Raw genomic sequence first — 15417 nt, 5'->3', positions numbered from 1 at the left:
AGGATCACGGTTTCATTGGTGCAGTCATATTTAATCACAAGCAATGAGAGGAGAGGCTTCGATCAATTGCGTGCTAGTTGGTGCTAGTGAAGTTATTTGACAGTCAGAAAATTTGTGTACGGTAATCCCCAACGTTCCACGAAATAAACATTGATCAAATGAATGACAAATACTGTTTATGAGATGCCAAGAAAATGGACTCCTTGAACATTCTCATCGGGATCGGTCTCGTTCATTGCACCCTATTTTTCTTCGATACATTTTTCCGGGTAAGATTCCTTCTACATAACCTAATACTTTTTTATTTCGTTGATTGCCGGTAAACCCAATAATGCTAAAAATCTTAAAATATTCCGTGACTCGTTATGTTACTAAAGCGAATTGATTTCCAGTCATGCTCCCATTATCCCTATCTCTACTTCCTCAAAAATACCGGAATCACGATCGAGGCACTCCGGATCAGGTGGTACACAACCGCCTGCAACAGGATGATCATGAAATGGGCAACGGACCGCTCCAAGTTCTGGTTGGCCTGGTTCAACGCCGGCGTCATCATAACCATACTTCTCCTGCCTGTGGCTTCGTTTATCATCCTTAAAATGACGTTCAATTTGTGGACCGGTCAAACAGCAAAGGACAACAGCGTGCAGACGTTGGAGCCAATGGTTCGACCCAAATTTTCTTCAAATCTAAGTTGTCCAAAGCCATATCCAGATATTATCCCGATAAACTGCTTTTGAAATGAAACACAAAATATTCTTCAAAGATTTGACAGAAAAATCCTCTCAGCTTTCATGCATGTACAATTGAAAATTACAAAACACCGCAGTTACCAGGTGTGAATCTCCCGCTCGACGAGATTGGCTACTACGCCGCGACGCTGGCACTTTGCAGTGTTGTCCATGAGTTTGGACACGCTTTAGCAGCAGCGAGGGAAGACGTTCAAGTCTTTGGTATGGGCTTGCTAGTTGCATTAGTCATTCCGGTAGCTTACGCTCACATCAGCAGTGAGCAGCTGGGTGTTCTGCCGGTATACAATCAATTGAGAATACTTTGCGCCGGTGTCTGGCACAATATTGTGCTGGCCACTTTGGCAGCTGGTACCTTGATTCTAACAACCTGGCTGTGGGCTCCTTTGTATACCGTTGGGCACGGAGTTGCAGTTAAGACTATAACTTCTGTAAGTTGCCACGTTTTAAATCGTTGGGCTGGCTTTTCGAATACACGAATAACCCGCAACGTACATTTTTTATCCTTACAGAACTCTCCTCTGCTCGGATCGACTGGTCTACTTCCTCGCGATACGATATACAGAATCAACGACTGCACCGTGAACGACTGTGACGACTGGTATCACTGTATATTGACCGCTGTGCGGCAGCCTAGTCCTGGATATTGCGTAACGCAGAAGTTAATACAGGTGATACGATTGCGAATCATGTGTTGACGAACTTGATCTTTCAAATCAACTGATCAAATCGATTCAGGAATATGACGAATCAGTCCCAGCCTGGCACATGGCTAACGGCGCAGTGAGCTGCTGCGGGGAGGATAGCGAGGCGGCAGGTAGCCTGTGCTTCGAATACATTGAGGGACCTCCTGCAGCGCCCCTACAACTGCCACCCCACTCTTGTCTACCTGCCAGATTAGTCACCTCCCATGCGCAGCGATTTTGCCAGTACAGTCATCACTGCACACCTCATGAAACGCACTGTATGCAACCGTCGTTGGATAACGTGACCAAGGTTAGAATATTCAGAAAATTCACCGCGGGTAATTTAAACCCAATAAGCGCGCTGGGCAATACTTTTTTCTTAATACATTTTCACAGGTGGTACAGATAAAGAGGCGAGAGGGTAAGGACGTGCTATTCATCGGTGATCCAGGTGACATATACCGGACAGTTGACGTATCGGATTGGGTGCCCAAGTACAGTTTTTTGAACTCAGAGCTTCCCGAGGCCTTGGCTCTTCTCTGCAAATATGTTACAGTGTTTTCTGCAGGTTTGGCGGTTGTTAATGTGGTGCCCTGCTTTTGTTTTGATGGTCAGTATATCGTCGCTGCTCTGTTCATGCTCAGATCTAGAATACGTCAGAAAAGCTTGCGTCAGGCGCTTGCTCTGACGGTTACATGCATAGGAACACTCTTTCTCAGCATCAATCTCGTGTATATATTTGTAAATAAAATAATTTAGACTAGAATCCTTAATTTATGTAATTGTTTATATTTATCTTTGCTACTATCGTTATTATATACCAAGTATTAAGAACTAATTACGTATTTATAGATAATTCATTAAGTTGCACCTATGTTCAGCGAATAGCTTTCACGAGCCCTTTGTTCGATTTAAATTTCTCCTTAGTTCGGCAAGCGAATTTTCTCCATGTATTATTAGAGACTTGATGGCGAACTAAAACAGAAATTTTGGATCCTGAGACTCCCTCGAGAAGAAATTAAAGCTAGTGATGTTTGTGAAAAAGTATAGGCCTACTTCGTCTTTGATGTCCCTGTTAGACCTGAAGTCATTTCTCGCCCAATCTCTAAGGTAACGCCGGTCCATCTCATCTGGAACTTGTCGAATTGTTCGCATAATATTTCGGTACAATTTCAACACTTCTTGGTGAACCATGAACTGAAATATTAATTTCACGTTCATGATTACGGGACCTCGGCGATAAGTTATGTTAGGTCAAGGTTCGTGTTGTATTAACCTGTTTCAAGCTCATCGCAGATCGAGGCAGCTTACCGGACATTTCGATGCCGCTGCAAATGTTTGAACGGTGTAAAAAATTAACCTTTGTAAACATAAAATCGTGTTAGAGTTTTACACGAATCAATGTTACCTCGATTTGACGTGAAGTTTGATGCAAGAGAGGTCTAGAAAACCGATAATTTTATCACGACAAACGCGTAGATAATATTCGTTGAACAATGCATACAAGTTATTATATTATCAATGAAAACAACTTTTGTATATGATTTAACATAACCTAACACAACCTTGTTTTCCTGGCATAATGTCTGGTGATATTAATGGTTGTTAATAGTGTTTAAATGTTTTCAATTGGCAGCATTGAGTACGTTTTCATCATGTTTTCACTAGGATTGCGTCATTGCTATCGATTAAAAATTGAGGATATCGCTGATCGCACCCTTGAAAAACGTTTTATAAGTCGCGAAGGTAGCGGCAGGACGTACTCGGCAACAATCGATGTTGAATCTCATATGTGTTCAGAGTCGATAACACAATTTTACGTCACGCAATTGACCGTCCGGTGTGGGCTTCATTATTTCACGTAAAAAAATATATACATATTTGCGATTAACAGTATTAGGAGGAAATTCGTGCGGTTGACGAGGATCAGATAATCGCCCGGTGAATAGCTCAATTTTTGTCCCATTAAACCGCGTTTTTCTAACTATTTCTTAACTTAATAAATTAATGTCCGCTTTGATTAAACCGCAGTGCGCTCTGCGCGGGTTTCTCAGCGGTTGGCGGCTCGCTCAGTTCGGGTTGCCATGTTGATAGCTGACGAAGGGTTATTCGTACCGCTGAATAAGAGTGATTGATCCGCGTCGCGTTGCCGAACGTGATACCGACGGATTGCGGATGAAGATGAGCGGCGACATGTTTGAGGGAAAGGACTACCCCACTCAGTGGGCTCTGAACCCCTCGGCCTACCAAAACATGAGTAATGATCAAGGTGAGAATCATCTGATTTATTCCCTTCTCCTAAAAGTTTCACCAAAAACTTTTCTCTCACCGATCTCGAAATTCTTCACCTTTCAGTCGACTGGGCCGCCTTGGCTCAACAATGGATAAAAATGAAAGAGACCGTCGTGCCTCCGGCTCCTCCACCCCCTTCTATTGGCCCGAACCAAACCAGTGACGGAGGAGGCGGAGAAGCACCGATGGATATGGATACCAAAGAGGATGAAGTGCCTCAGGCTCCACCTGCCCCTGGCATAAGCGGCACAGGTAAATCGAGAAATAGGGGAAGTTCAGATCTGCCAACACCTGACTTTTCGTTGTAGCACTTTTAATACATGTTACGAACCTTTTCTTCAAACAGAAGGATGGAATCAGTGGAGTCAATGGAGCCAATGGAATACCACAGGAACGGGATCGAGTGGCTGGGAATGGGGTGGAGTTCCACCGCCTGGCAGCACTCTGGGACCAGATGGAAAGCCTGTTGCTGTTCCTGTGGCTGTACCCTCGGTTCCGCCAGCTCCGACGATATCTGTGTCGCCAGGGTTCACTATTCCTCCACCGGCAGCTCCACCTTCGTACAGTTATAACACTGTCACACCGCCGCAAGCTTATAACCAGGTAATTTGCCCGAGTAACTGGTAGCTTAGTAAGTTGAAAGTTTTAGCTTCCACAGACAATGATTCTATGTTATTTGTTTGATGTGCCGATAGGTACCCGGTTATTGGACAGGTGAACAGTCATCTGGTGTCGTCACGACCCATCAACCTCCACCTTTTATGAAAAGCGTACGACACTCTAACCGAATGCCGCATATGCGAAGTAATGACATCATGAGGGGCAGAGATGACAGAGAGAAAACACCTGAGGAAGATACCAGCACTACCATAGGTAGAAAAACGATCCTGTCATATTGCGGGATTTATATTCCGATGCTTGAATTTAGCTTCGAGTGCAATAGTTTAATTATCGCTTTTAAACTATTGGTTAATGATTTAAATTGTTTGGAACTTTTGAGCCAATTATCTTTGTGTTTATGATCCTGCGCTTAGGCTCAGCAAAGAATTCTTTTGGATTCCATTAATATCTCACAATATTGCACTCCTCCATCCGTTCGACTCACATTAATTCGCAACAAGGATTGGGACTGGTTTGATTGCTGTGCTATTAACTTGAATTATGTGGTTAGCGCATCTAAGAATATTTTTTTCTTCCATTTTTAGTCGCTGTGAGCGTTGCACCTATCTATTTTTTCGTAAAATTTTCAATTTTAATTTCTGTCGTATAATTTTATGGGAATTGTCTGTTGAAATTGAAAATAATTAAGTTATTAAATAAAAACCTATTAGCCTTCTCTAAAGTTAGATTTGTGACGTCTATAGATTGTCTAACGATGTTAAAATGACCCTTGCTTCAATTCTACAGATGCAGCTAAAAGACGACAACTCCCAGCATGGATTAGGGAAGGTTTAGAAAAAATGGAGAGAGAGAAGCAGAAGGCAGTTGAAAGAGAGAGGCAAGAAGTCTTACGTAAACAAGAATTAGAGGTACGGAAACAAGCGGAAGAGGAAGCAAGAGCGGTGCTTAATCCTGCCAAGAGCAAATTCGTGAGTATCTATTTATTTTCCTTATTTCAATCTGGAGGAAGAAATTTTGAATAAAATACATTTATTTTAAAAAGTTCGATAATTCGTCGTTTGTCTAAAACCAATATTTCCGAATTCTTGGTAACATTTAGGATTCAGACTCCGAAGAGGAAGGCGAGGTAGAATCGGAATCGGGCTTACCTAGTACAGACAGAGAAGCCGAAAGGGAGAATGACAAGAGTCCCGATGTTGTTGTGAGGCCTCGGCGATCTCGATTCAGGGATGCCGCTTCCCCCGATCAACGAGTGTCCACTGAAGAAAGTCCCCGTTCTACACCAGTCTCTACTCCTGCTCCTACCCCGATTAAACGATCCCGGGAAGACATACTACAGGATGTGGTAAGTTGGATTCCCTATTTTTTTGTATTATTCCGCCTGACAGGCAGAATACACAATTGCAGAAGAGGATATCTTTTGCAAACCATACAATTACCTTCACAGATGTTGAAAGTGCGAAGATCGCTGACTGAGATCCTGTTGGAAGTGACAAACGAAGAGATATCTACGGTCTGCAGAGAGGTTTGGAGCCGCGCACGTGCCAAAGGTACCCCAGATAGACCCGATAGACTAATAGAAAAATATTTGCGATATTTACAGGCGAGAACAGAGCCAGGCTCTTCACCACGGAGTTGGCCTCTTGCCGCATTGTATACAATCTTAAAAGTATTAAAAAAGGTTTTTTTGATTCCTAAGCTTCATTATTTGATACACTTTCAAGAATGCCCTGTTTTACTTTTTCAGGATGTCGAGTCTGGATTTATATTGTTGCTTAATCTGTTACATTTATATACTATTTTTAGTTTACAGCATTCGAAATATCTCTTATCAAGTTTATTTATCCCAAAGTGAGTTTTAATTTGGGAGAATAATTCGGAAATCTTTTTCCTCAACCGTTAATTCCAATTAATCATTCTTCATTCGCTACAGTATATTTTTCGCGTCATAAGCGAACCATAACTTTCTACTGCTTATGCATAAGTGCGCGAGTATCAGGGCGTTTCAGACACATTAATATCGCGTTAGTATTTAAAATTTCATGCAAAATTCACCCCTTAGCTATTACTTAATCGATATTTTTACATACACACGGCATGACGTTGTTTTAATTGAGTTGTTTGAACAAGTTCAATCATAAAATAGGCAATAATCCGAACTCTTTTCAGTCTGAGGATATTAAGTATTGTATATAAAATACGTTGAATATGTTTAACGTGAGGACAGGGAGAGAAAACTCTCCCTATCGCAGGCCGGTTCGGGACTGTTTAAAGAAGGGGGTGCCCAGAAAAGTGGTTGGCACCACGAGATTGGTTACTAAATGCGTGTGTATTGTAAGCCCCTGCAGGACAGCCCCCCGTCGCATCCTTCAACAACTCGGCCCCTCTTGCTCAGATCACTCGAAAACTTGGTAAGTTTTTTTATTCCAAATATACGATATCTCCCCAAGAGAGAGACTGCGAGAGGAACTATAACTCGTTTCATTGTGTATCGGCTTTTTTTTTCTTATAATAATTTTTGGTGCATAATCTGGGCGAGCAGGTTTTTGTTTCCTTCTGAGATCCGAGACTATGAATAATAAAGCACTCTTCGTCCAACTATATGTTGAATTAGACCTCTCGCCAAGATTTCAGAGTTGTTATTAGATTTCAAACATAGTTCCATCGCACGTCTGGTTTCATTATGTCTCTGTCTGGCTGTGGGAATGATTTTTGAAAAAAAAAAAGAAACCATCGGATTCAATGGTGGTTGCGTGCGACAAAGAGTTACGTGATCTTAATCATTGAGTCTGATTTAACTGGGAGTTCGTGTGTGGTAGGTCTGGGCATCTATGGGGCCAGCGACAGCGAGTCTGACGACGAGCAGAGCGAAGACGAAGAGCAGCAGGACGTCGACAGTGATGAGGAACTGCTGCAACTGAAGGTATGCTCGGTACATTGCGTGATAATTATATGAATTGAAGAATTAGATCAACAGTATGATCAGTGTTGGTTATTTCAGGAAGTCTGGAAGCGACGGCAACAGGCGTTCAAGAAGGTGGAGGAGGAGATAGAGGCTCAGCTTGCGAAGGACGAGGAGCAGGAGTTGCACCAGCAGCAGGAGGAAGATAGTCGTCATAACAAGCAAGAGGATAATCATATGGGTAATACTAGCAGCAATGACTTAGGTACGTTACACAAAATAATATTTTTATTGTTTGAAAATGATTGAGAGCGTAATTTGTGACGTCATACTTTAGTTGATGAAAAAGAAACGATAAATAATCAAAGAGAAGCATCAGAAACACTATCAAGCGGCGGACAAACGCCGCAGCGGCGAAGTGTTACCACAGATACAGCAAAGGCGAGGTCGCCGTCAAGATCGGCGGATTCAGAGTCTAGCAGTGGCGAATCCAGCAGCTCCAGTTCCAGTCTCGCTTCTGTGAAAACGGGCAGAAAATCTAATAGAGATAGTGAGAGGGATCGGAGAAAAAAGAGGTCGAAAAGCAGGAGCAAGTCGAGAAGCAAACACTCGAGATCCCGATCGGCCGATAACGATCATGGCCACAGGCACAGACACAGGTCTCGCTCGCGGTCGCGGTCGCAGTCGCAGTCTAAAACTCCAAAACGGCATCGCTCAAGATCGAGCAGCTATAGGTCAGGAAAGAAACACAGATCGAGATCTTGGGAAAGGAAAAGATTGCGGTCGCGATCCAAGGACAAAAAAAGCTCGAGATCGCGGTCGCGGAATCGAAAGAGAACAAGATCACGAACACGTTCACGGGGGAAGAGGAGATCGAATTCCCATTCTAGGGACAGGAGAAGGTCTCGATCCAGATCTCGTGACATCAGGGAAAGAAGAAGGAGTCGTTCACGAACGAGAGAGCGGAGAAGGAGTAGAACCCGTTCAAGGGAGAGGAGGAGGTCTCGGTCGCGATCAAGGGATCGTAGGAGGTCTAGATCTTATTCTTCCAGAGGCAAAAAGAGGAGCCGTTCAAGGTCTAGAGATAAGCGGAGGTCACGATCCAAATCACGTTACTCGAGCCATCGTGACGGTAAGAAGTCATCGCGTCGGTACAGGGAGTGAACCTGTCCACCATTTTAAACCAAGGTTGTATTTATATTCTTATTATTAGAGATCACAGATTAAAACAGACTGGTCCATAGATGACAATATCAAAAAATACGCAATCACGGGCTTGCTTTTTTGTGTGTTTGCGATTCTATTGCAATGACTGGTTGTCGATAAGAGATACGGTAGACATTTCACAAAACAAGGGGGATAATATATTATTCTAATCTACATGGACACATGAATGTTCACAACAGACGCCATACGTTATTTTACATTTCGTCGGATGAAAACCATCCAAACAGCAAAAACCCAATTCTTGTACCCGACTGAAATCGATCATCTGTATTAATCTGTTCCATAAAGTAATTAGTCGATAGCGTCTCAAGAGTAATTATCTGCAAAGTTTTAGAATCGAATCGTTCGTCTCGATTTTTGCTGATACAAAAAACAAGACAAAAAAGAAAATACGAAAAATATCACAAACCAGGCCAATATAAGTGTTCAGAATAGGTTTTTGGAATATCGTTTTGTTTCAGCTGGTACGATTGGCTTGGCAAACACGTCTACTTCATACCGCAGAACCACTTCCAGCTTTACAAAACTTCCGCTTTGTTTCATCAATGTTCAACACAGTGGTACAGTTTTCTTTTAAATATACTTAGCATCGTTTTTCACTCTCTTCCTTTCTCTTTCTATCTGTTCTTTTAACGAATAATGAGATGCACATGACTTGATAATCTTCTAATAAGAATGATAATAATAGTAATAGTGTCCCATTACAGTTCAAGTTGATATCAGTCAGTTGCCAAAACTTATACATATATAATTTAAAACGTTAACACGGACTAAAGCGTTTGTGTAAATAATAAATATATATTATAATCACTTAGATCCGAGAAAAATTTATTCTCTTCTTGCTACCTTCTTAAGATATAGCGGAAAATGAATTTTATTTTAAGGCCTTGTCTTTAACAGATAAATCTACTTAATCGAACCAATTATGGAAAGAAAATAAAACGCAGCTAATTATCATGAAATACTATGGTAGTTTATTGGAATATGGTTCATGGGTGATCAGTCCCATTCTAAACTGTATGATACGTTCACATATCTTCTTATTATTTATATAATTTATGTATACAATATTTAGATGCAGTATATACACACACGTCGATTCATCTGACCAATGATCACAAATTTTTTCCATGGAATATTTTATACTTATGATTTATAATAATTTACATCATCACACGATACATACCACTGTTGTGAATACATATTATAGGTAGTTTGTTGTCGCTCGGGGAAAGCAAGACGGGAATACTGTCTAAGCTGCAGATTTTATATTTCTTAAGATAATTAATCTGAAATGAACTTTTCTTACAATGCGTTTCACCTAGAAATTTTACGCAATAATTTTTCGCGCTAGATCAATATTTCCCGTACTGCTCCATAATTTATTCTTCACCTTTTTAATTGCTACAAAATATTGGAATATTTTCAAGTGTCGGAAATCGCGCTGAAGCTTGTTTTATACTTATACATGACAAATTTCATTCGTGAAAATAAAATTTCAATAATAATAAAAATTGCTCCATTGTACCATTTGAACAAAAATACATTACAGTTAGATGAATTTATTCCTGGTTGTTAAAAAAGCATAGGTGGCTGGTGTTATATTAAACATCAGTTTAATTATCAGTGTACGTATGCAAATAACACTTAAAATTCATCCAATATTTCCTTAATTTCATACGCATCTATTGATTATTAATTTAGATTAATTTAACGTCGTATAAATACCTTCTATACTTCAGCATAAGAAATTACTACTCCCGATAACAAAATTGTCAGCACGAGAACGGTGCATTGAAGCAGACTCGAAGAAGGACATCTTGTACAGTGATTGCAAATGTTTAAATGTTTACCGATTGTCTGCCATAATTTTTACTATTTGTTCATATTCTAACATATAAGTAAGTAAATATGCTCAGCAATACAGGTTGTCACGTAAGTTGAGAGATGTAAGGAATAGTTGTTCCCTTTTATTTTTTTTAAAACCAACGAACTGCGAAATGTTGTACATACACGTGGGACAAATAATTACATTCTTGCCTGTAGAAGTTGTCCTTCTCTATTCACCGGGGCTCGGAATATCATAGAATCAAGAAAAAAAAAACAATAGTACACCTGGCTGTACATACTATGTAGATATTTGTATATTTGCACTAAACAAGTGTTACCTATATGTCCCATTAACTTCCTCTTTTCAGTCTTTTGATCCATGGTTAGTTCAGCACGAAGTATGAATCCCCCTATATTCGTATGTATAGATACAACAACCTGTGACGATTGACCGGGTTGAATTTTCTTGACAGCCATATGATACGACGTGTTAAAATTTAAGATCCTAGCAATTTTTCATCACTTCCCGTACCGCTGTTCGCATTTTGCGTACTTCTCCAATAGGTTGACAAAATCATTGACTCGTATATTGTGATGACTCTCCAATAGGCTATAAAAGTAAATGTATAATAATTAATTTAAAGACATACCAAGCATATCGAATTACAAAGTAAGTTACAACTTGAATGAAAATAACGTTCGCCATGCAGTTTCCAAAAGCGACAACTTTTTTATAGTACTAATAATTAATGATTTGGAGTCACCTATTGCTCAACTTACAGGAATTCCGTGGTCCTTATGTGCCATGGAAGTAGACCATACGTGCTACACGTTTTTCCACAAACAACAGCTAGATCGGGATCAGGGTGTCCCCCGAGTTCTAGCTTGTTCTCAAGAAGGTCAGAATTGATTTCTTCCAACTTCAGTGCTCCAGTGATTACCCCCTTTCCCAACGATTGTGTGAGTAGTGCCACTTCCCTTTTTCCATCTGTGTAGGACAATAGCTGCACTTGCAATTTGTGCTTCACACCTGTGAAATGCGGTAAAAATCTTTATCGAATTCAGTTCAGGCCACAGGGCATGGGATAAAAATGGGGAAATTTATGACATTAGTTTCGATTTGCGTGCAGGTTTTCAAATATTATATTTCACCAGTACCGAACCTTTGGGATACATGAGAAAGTTTTAACTCAATTACGCGACAGGAGACATAGATCGAGTGCAGCTTTGAAACACGCTGGAGCGATTAAAGCAAGCGTTGAATGAAAGTTATGACTATAAGTGATAGATTTTCTGTGATGCGTTTAGTGGCAAGTTGAAAATGCAGATGTACCATTGACACCGTTCTTAACGGCTTTCACTGGACACGTCGAATTCCAGTTGACATGATCGACCAGCTCAGGTTTGAATTTAGCCAGCGCCCTCCTGGCTTCCTCTTCGTTCTTTCGCAGTATACCTGAAGAAGTGATAAGAGGTGAATAATAAATTGCAAACCCAGAACGGTTGCACCGTCGGTTAATAGTTGTCACATGCAACATGTACCGTATAATTACCATCGTAATCGTAGAAACTGACGCAAGGTATGCCGGCGGTTGCCGACCACGCGATAACGCGGACAATATCGCGAAGCGAGGCTCGTTCGCGTCCTAGAATCAGGACAAGATGCTTCGGGAGGCGGGTCTGATCGACCCTCCGAACGCAACGTACGAGGTAATCGGTGTCCGTAAGGACTTTGCTTCTACTGAGGTTAAATAGTTCAAGTTGAGCCGCGTCCGTCCACGCCTTCCGCAGGAGGGTGATAAACGCGTAAGAAATATGCAGGAGGGTCAGAAGCGCTCTGTAAAACTTGACGAACATATTGTTCCACGGTATTTTCACCCACTTTATACACCATAATAAATACGGGGATCTATTTATCAACTCATAACACAACGCCGCGTGTACGTCTGATTCATTCACGTTGAGGACTGATTACTACCTGCTACGGACAGCCACGGGAACACCGTCATCGGGGCTCGGGCACGGCGATCAGCTGCTACGTCGGCCAATCACGTGCTGACATTTCTCGATTTGTATGTGGAACAGCGTCTCGACCGTCTCGACTTTGGATCGCCGCTGAGTTGACAAAAATCAAATGGTCCATATCGACTCCGTTCGTATTTTGTGTCAACGATTTCGGTGTATCGTTCATCGATTTTTACTATCGATCTTGCAACAATTGCCACCCGAAATTCAAATTTCGCGCTTTCGGCGGCCATGTTTTATATAGGGTACGCCAACTGGTGGCAAGAATGTGAGCTTAGTGGGAGGATTTATTAAATTTTTATAAAGCAACTTCCGGAATGTCATTATTGAAACGTTTTCGACGTAACGTATTTGTGCATCCACGGATGCAACAAATTATTTTCAACGATGACATTACGAAAGTTGATTTATAAAAATTTAACAAATCCGCCCACTAAGTTCACATTTTTATCACCAGTCAGCGTAAAAGTCATGTCGCACCGTCCCTACATCATTGTTTGTCCATAGACTGGTCAAATTCGGTATGAAACTGTTAAAATAATGCTAAAAAAGAACAGACTTGTAAAATATTAATGAATTGTGAATCCAAAAATAACCCTGCGTAATAATTTAGTTCTTACATTATTGTAACCCAACCACAGTTAATTATTTCTGAAACAGTGCTCAATTGACTCACGATACTTCCGTGCCAGATGGCGTTCAATGGCGTTGTTTCCGGTGCCGTTCTTTGCATCCTGACCGTGTAGTTGGAGGTGAGTCAGACATATTGTTAACCGAAATATACTGATTAGTGATTGAATTGGGGGTTAAATAGTGGCGAGAAAAGCTTAGACGTCGTATAATTGATCGATTCTGAATATACGAAGCTGTTTGAACCTGCAAAGACCGTTTCGATAGCGTTGGAGCCCCGATCACTTTTCTAACCACACGTGTTTACGGCGTGACACTGAACGTGTGATTTTTCATACCAGACAGACCTCATCATGCAGTTACACATCCGCGGACAGGAGTCCCATGTCATAGAGTGCCATGGCGATGAAACCATCGGTCACATCAAGGTGAGCCTCACGATTTGCTGTCCAGATTATCCCGAAAAGTTTGGAAAGTTCTGGAAGAGTTCTTTAATTGGCCTGTCAAGCATTATAATGATAACCCGGCGACAAGGAATCCTCTTTTGCTGGAATGAGCAATAATGCCAGATTAAAATTAATCCAGATCTCAGGGAGCCCGAAGTTGCGTAGTTACTTCCGGCTTTTCATAGACCTTGAACAAGACAAACTTACAAAATTTAGTATTTTCTTTCCGGATCCCTAAATTCGATTCTGATTTGTCGTGAATTATTTTCTAGGCGCAAGTAGCAGCCATCGAAGATATTGACGTTGGTAGCCTCAGCCTTTCCTGCGGAGGAGCTCCCTTGGAAGACGATGCTCTTGTCTCCGAACTCACAGCCTTATCCTTGGACTTGACCGTGCCCTTGCTTGGAGGTGAGTTTTTCTTCTATGTTTACTTCTAGTTTCGTTTCTTCACTATGCATCGTCGACTTTCTACCTCTGCTATTGTCTTATGTCTGATATTTAAGCAACGATGCAAACTTATATGGAATTCTATTAGCGGTAATGAACGTCCAGCTGTTTTCGATCTCCGCTAAGTTGTCAAACGTATTTCGACGTTGAGAAAGTATTCGCTGTTTGAGATCTTGTTTTATTTTCTGTGTCGATTTCTTACTGATTTTGTGAAAAAGTGACACTCTGATGCTCAATTGTGTCAGCAATAGCTGTTTTGTTGGAAAATTATACATACTGTAAACGAATGCCTGGAATTTTGCAACTTTGAGATCTGTGGAAGCCCCACAAAGTCATCTACTGATATTATCTGGAATATAATCCCACTTGAAGAAAATGCATTAAAATGATAAACTGTTCGATGGTCTTTGTCATCTAACGGAACGAGCAATAATGCGATATCACAAAGCAGTTTAAAGTGAGTCTATAGTTTATCATTGGCTTTAGTCTTTCATGAAATTGCGACAAAACATACCTTTTCATCATTACCATCATGATTTCCATATCTGAATCTATCTTATCGATATTTTTTCCCCTGTTCGTTAGGTAAGGTGCACGGATCCTTGGCTCGTGCTGGAAAAGTAAAGGGACAAACTCCGAAGGTGGGTAACAATAGTTTGAAAGAAATGTCGACTTCATTTCAATAACCATTTGTAATGATAAACATAATAATCACACTGATCTCTCCGTTTTTAGGTTGAGAAGCAGGAAAAGAAGAAGAAGAAGACCGGCCGTGCTAAGAGGAGAATACAGTACAACCGACGATTCGTTAACGTAGTGCAAACGTTCGGTCGTCGTCGCGGACCCAACGCTAATCCTAACACGTAAACAGATTCCTCTTGTATTCAATAAAATAAGGACGACGACGACGATGATGATGTAAACGCGTCGCGTTTTTGTAATACCATGTAATTATAAGAACAACTGATAATACACATATGCGTCGCAAATTTTTACCCTTACAATTATTAAACCCAAGTCCTTTACAACAGGTTAACATGGTATATAAGTATCCCGAACCTTTATTACAAGTTAACACTCAAGTGATAAATAACTGCGTTCACCTGAGCAATATCTCTGAAAATTTTACGGAGATAGGAAAGATATTTTTATAATTTATTCTCTACCGAGTGGTAAATTTTCGTATGATAATTGAGTATCTGAAATGTCAGAGAATCTTGTAACTGGCCAATATTTTGAATGTGATCGTTAATCTGCTAGGTCCCTTCAGGTAGAGTTTGGTAAACACCAAACGTGATCCGGCAAATCTACATGCGCAGCGTAAACATCTCTAATTATAGGCAATTCAAGGTACCCATGTACACCGAGCAGAACTTCGAATTGCGGATTTTTTTCTTGAAACCGATAGCGCTCGGGTCGCCCCGGCGTAACTCGGAGCGGCTCACAATCAGTGAACTTGTACCCTCAGTTGCCTATGATCGGGAATCGCTGTGTAGTCCGGTATTTACTCCTGATGCTGCCTGCAGCGGCAATTCAGTAATATAAACATCTGACTGCGTTGA

General features: G+C 41.0%; 5 protein-coding genes across 8 annotated transcripts; 3 read left to right on the top strand and 2 right to left on the bottom strand.

Annotated features, from left to right (window-relative positions):
- Positions 1-14: 14 nt before the first annotated feature.
- On the top strand, positions 15-2208 carry S2P (membrane-bound transcription factor site-2 protease). Its single transcript, XM_046618378.2, has 6 exons — positions 15-269; positions 393-665; positions 830-1180; positions 1262-1420; positions 1488-1745; positions 1832-2208. Exons 1-6 carry the CDS (start codon positions 195-197, stop codon positions 2192-2194), a joined length of 1479 nt encoding a protein of 492 aa, XP_046474334.1. The 5' UTR covers positions 15-194; the 3' UTR covers positions 2195-2208.
- LOC124215241 (LYR motif-containing protein 2) lies at positions 1952-3181 on the bottom strand. Of its 2 annotated transcripts, XM_046618384.2 has the most exons (5): positions 2844-3181; positions 2712-2763; positions 2492-2632; positions 2307-2410; positions 1952-2081 (listed from the first exon to the last, which is right to left on the bottom strand). In XM_046618384.2, exons 2-4 carry the CDS (start codon positions 2751-2753, stop codon positions 2327-2329), a joined length of 267 nt encoding a protein of 88 aa, XP_046474340.1. In that variant the 5' UTR covers positions 2754-2763; positions 2844-3181; the 3' UTR covers positions 1952-2081; positions 2307-2326. The 2 variants fall into 2 exon arrangements, with proteins under 2 accessions (XP_046474340.1, XP_046474339.1); XM_046618383.2 differs by having other exon boundaries at positions 1952-2410; positions 2844-3178.
- On the top strand, positions 3174-10044 carry LOC124215233 (arginine/serine-rich protein PNISR). Of its 3 annotated transcripts, XM_046618372.2 has the most exons (13): positions 3174-3376; positions 3467-3704; positions 3791-3979; positions 4074-4330; positions 4423-4600; positions 5135-5316; positions 5448-5693; positions 5796-5898; positions 6688-6759; positions 7168-7271; positions 7350-7515; positions 7588-8438; positions 8939-10044. In XM_046618372.2, exons 2-12 carry the CDS (start codon positions 3611-3613, stop codon positions 8412-8414), a joined length of 2418 nt encoding a protein of 805 aa, XP_046474328.1. In that variant the 5' UTR covers positions 3174-3376; positions 3467-3610; the 3' UTR covers positions 8415-8438; positions 8939-10044. The 3 variants fall into 3 exon arrangements, with proteins under 3 accessions (XP_046474328.1, XP_046474329.1, XP_046474330.1); XM_046618373.2 differs by having other exon boundaries at positions 3174-3704; positions 6697-6759; XM_046618374.2 differs by having other exon boundaries at positions 3174-3704; positions 7350-7491.
- On the bottom strand, positions 9429-12486 carry Tango14 (transport and golgi organization 14). Its single transcript, XM_046618379.2, has 4 exons — positions 11861-12486; positions 11641-11763; positions 11088-11337; positions 9429-10917 (listed from the first exon to the last, which is right to left on the bottom strand). Exons 1-4 carry the CDS (start codon positions 12162-12164, stop codon positions 10827-10829), a joined length of 768 nt encoding a protein of 255 aa, XP_046474335.1. The 5' UTR covers positions 12165-12486; the 3' UTR covers positions 9429-10826.
- Positions 12487-13011: 525 nt separating this feature from the next.
- Positions 13012-14844, top strand: RpS30 (ribosomal protein S30). The gene is made up of 5 exons (XM_046618382.2): positions 13012-13084; positions 13304-13390; positions 13681-13816; positions 14441-14496; positions 14591-14844. The coding sequence occupies exons 2-5, from the start codon at positions 13316-13318 to the stop codon at positions 14720-14722; spliced, it is 399 nt and encodes a 132-aa protein (XP_046474338.1). The 5' UTR covers positions 13012-13084; positions 13304-13315; the 3' UTR covers positions 14723-14844.
- The last annotated feature ends 573 nt before the right edge of the window (positions 14845-15417 follow it).

This window comes from Neodiprion pinetum, chromosome 3 (genome assembly GCF_021155775.2).
Source record: "Neodiprion pinetum isolate iyNeoPine1 chromosome 3, iyNeoPine1.2, whole genome shotgun sequence".
Taxonomy (NCBI): domain Eukaryota; kingdom Metazoa; phylum Arthropoda; class Insecta; order Hymenoptera; family Diprionidae; genus Neodiprion; species Neodiprion pinetum.
Note: the sequence above shows the minus strand (reverse complement) of the source record. Positions and strands in the feature narration are given on the sequence as shown.

Bases quoted from the DNA above. Each gene is read 5' to 3' on its own strand.
- S2P (XM_046618378.2), top strand. From the start codon at position 195: ATGGACTCCTTGAACATTCTCATCGGGATCGGTCTCGTTCATTGCACC. The intron at 666-829 runs GTTCGACCCAAA...AAAACACCGCAG, and splicing joins TGCAGACGTTGGAGCCAATG to TTACCAGGTGTGAATCTCCC. The intron at 1,421-1,487 runs GTGATACGATTG...AAATCGATTCAG, and splicing joins TAACGCAGAAGTTAATACAG to GAATATGACGAATCAGTCCC.
- LOC124215241 (XM_046618384.2), bottom strand. From the start codon at position 2,753: ATGTCCGGTAAGCTGCCTCGATCTGCGATGAGCTTGAAACAG. The intron at 2,633-2,711 runs GTTAATACAACA...TTAATATTTCAG, and splicing joins CTGCGATGAGCTTGAAACAG to TTCATGGTTCACCAAGAAGT. The intron at 2,411-2,491 runs GTAGGCCTATAC...TTTCTGTTTTAG, and splicing joins ACAGGGACATCAAAGACGAA to TTCGCCATCAAGTCTCTAAT.
- LOC124215233 (XM_046618372.2), top strand. From the start codon at position 3,611: ATGAAGATGAGCGGCGACATGTTTGAGGGAAAGGACTACCCCACTCAG. The intron at 3,705-3,790 runs GTGAGAATCATC...TTCACCTTTCAG, and splicing joins AAACATGAGTAATGATCAAG to TCGACTGGGCCGCCTTGGCT. The intron at 3,980-4,073 runs GTAAATCGAGAA...TTCTTCAAACAG, and splicing joins CCCTGGCATAAGCGGCACAG to AAGGATGGAATCAGTGGAGT.
- Tango14 (XM_046618379.2), bottom strand. From the start codon at position 12,164: ATGTTCGTCAAGTTTTACAGAGCGCTTCTGACCCTCCTGCATATTTCT. The intron at 11,338-11,640 runs GTACATCTGCAT...CGCATTTCACAG, and splicing joins CGTTAAGAACGGTGTCAATG to GTGTGAAGCACAAATTGCAA. The intron at 10,918-11,087 runs GTAAGTTGAGCA...TTACTTTTATAG, and splicing joins ATAAGGACCACGGAATTCCT to CCTATTGGAGAGTCATCACA.
- RpS30 (XM_046618382.2), top strand. From the start codon at position 13,316: ATGCAGTTACACATCCGCGGACAGGAGTCCCATGTCATAGAGTGCCAT. The intron at 13,391-13,680 runs GTGAGCCTCACG...ATTATTTTCTAG, and splicing joins AAACCATCGGTCACATCAAG to GCGCAAGTAGCAGCCATCGA. The intron at 13,817-14,440 runs GTGAGTTTTTCT...CCTGTTCGTTAG, and splicing joins GACCGTGCCCTTGCTTGGAG to GTAAGGTGCACGGATCCTTG.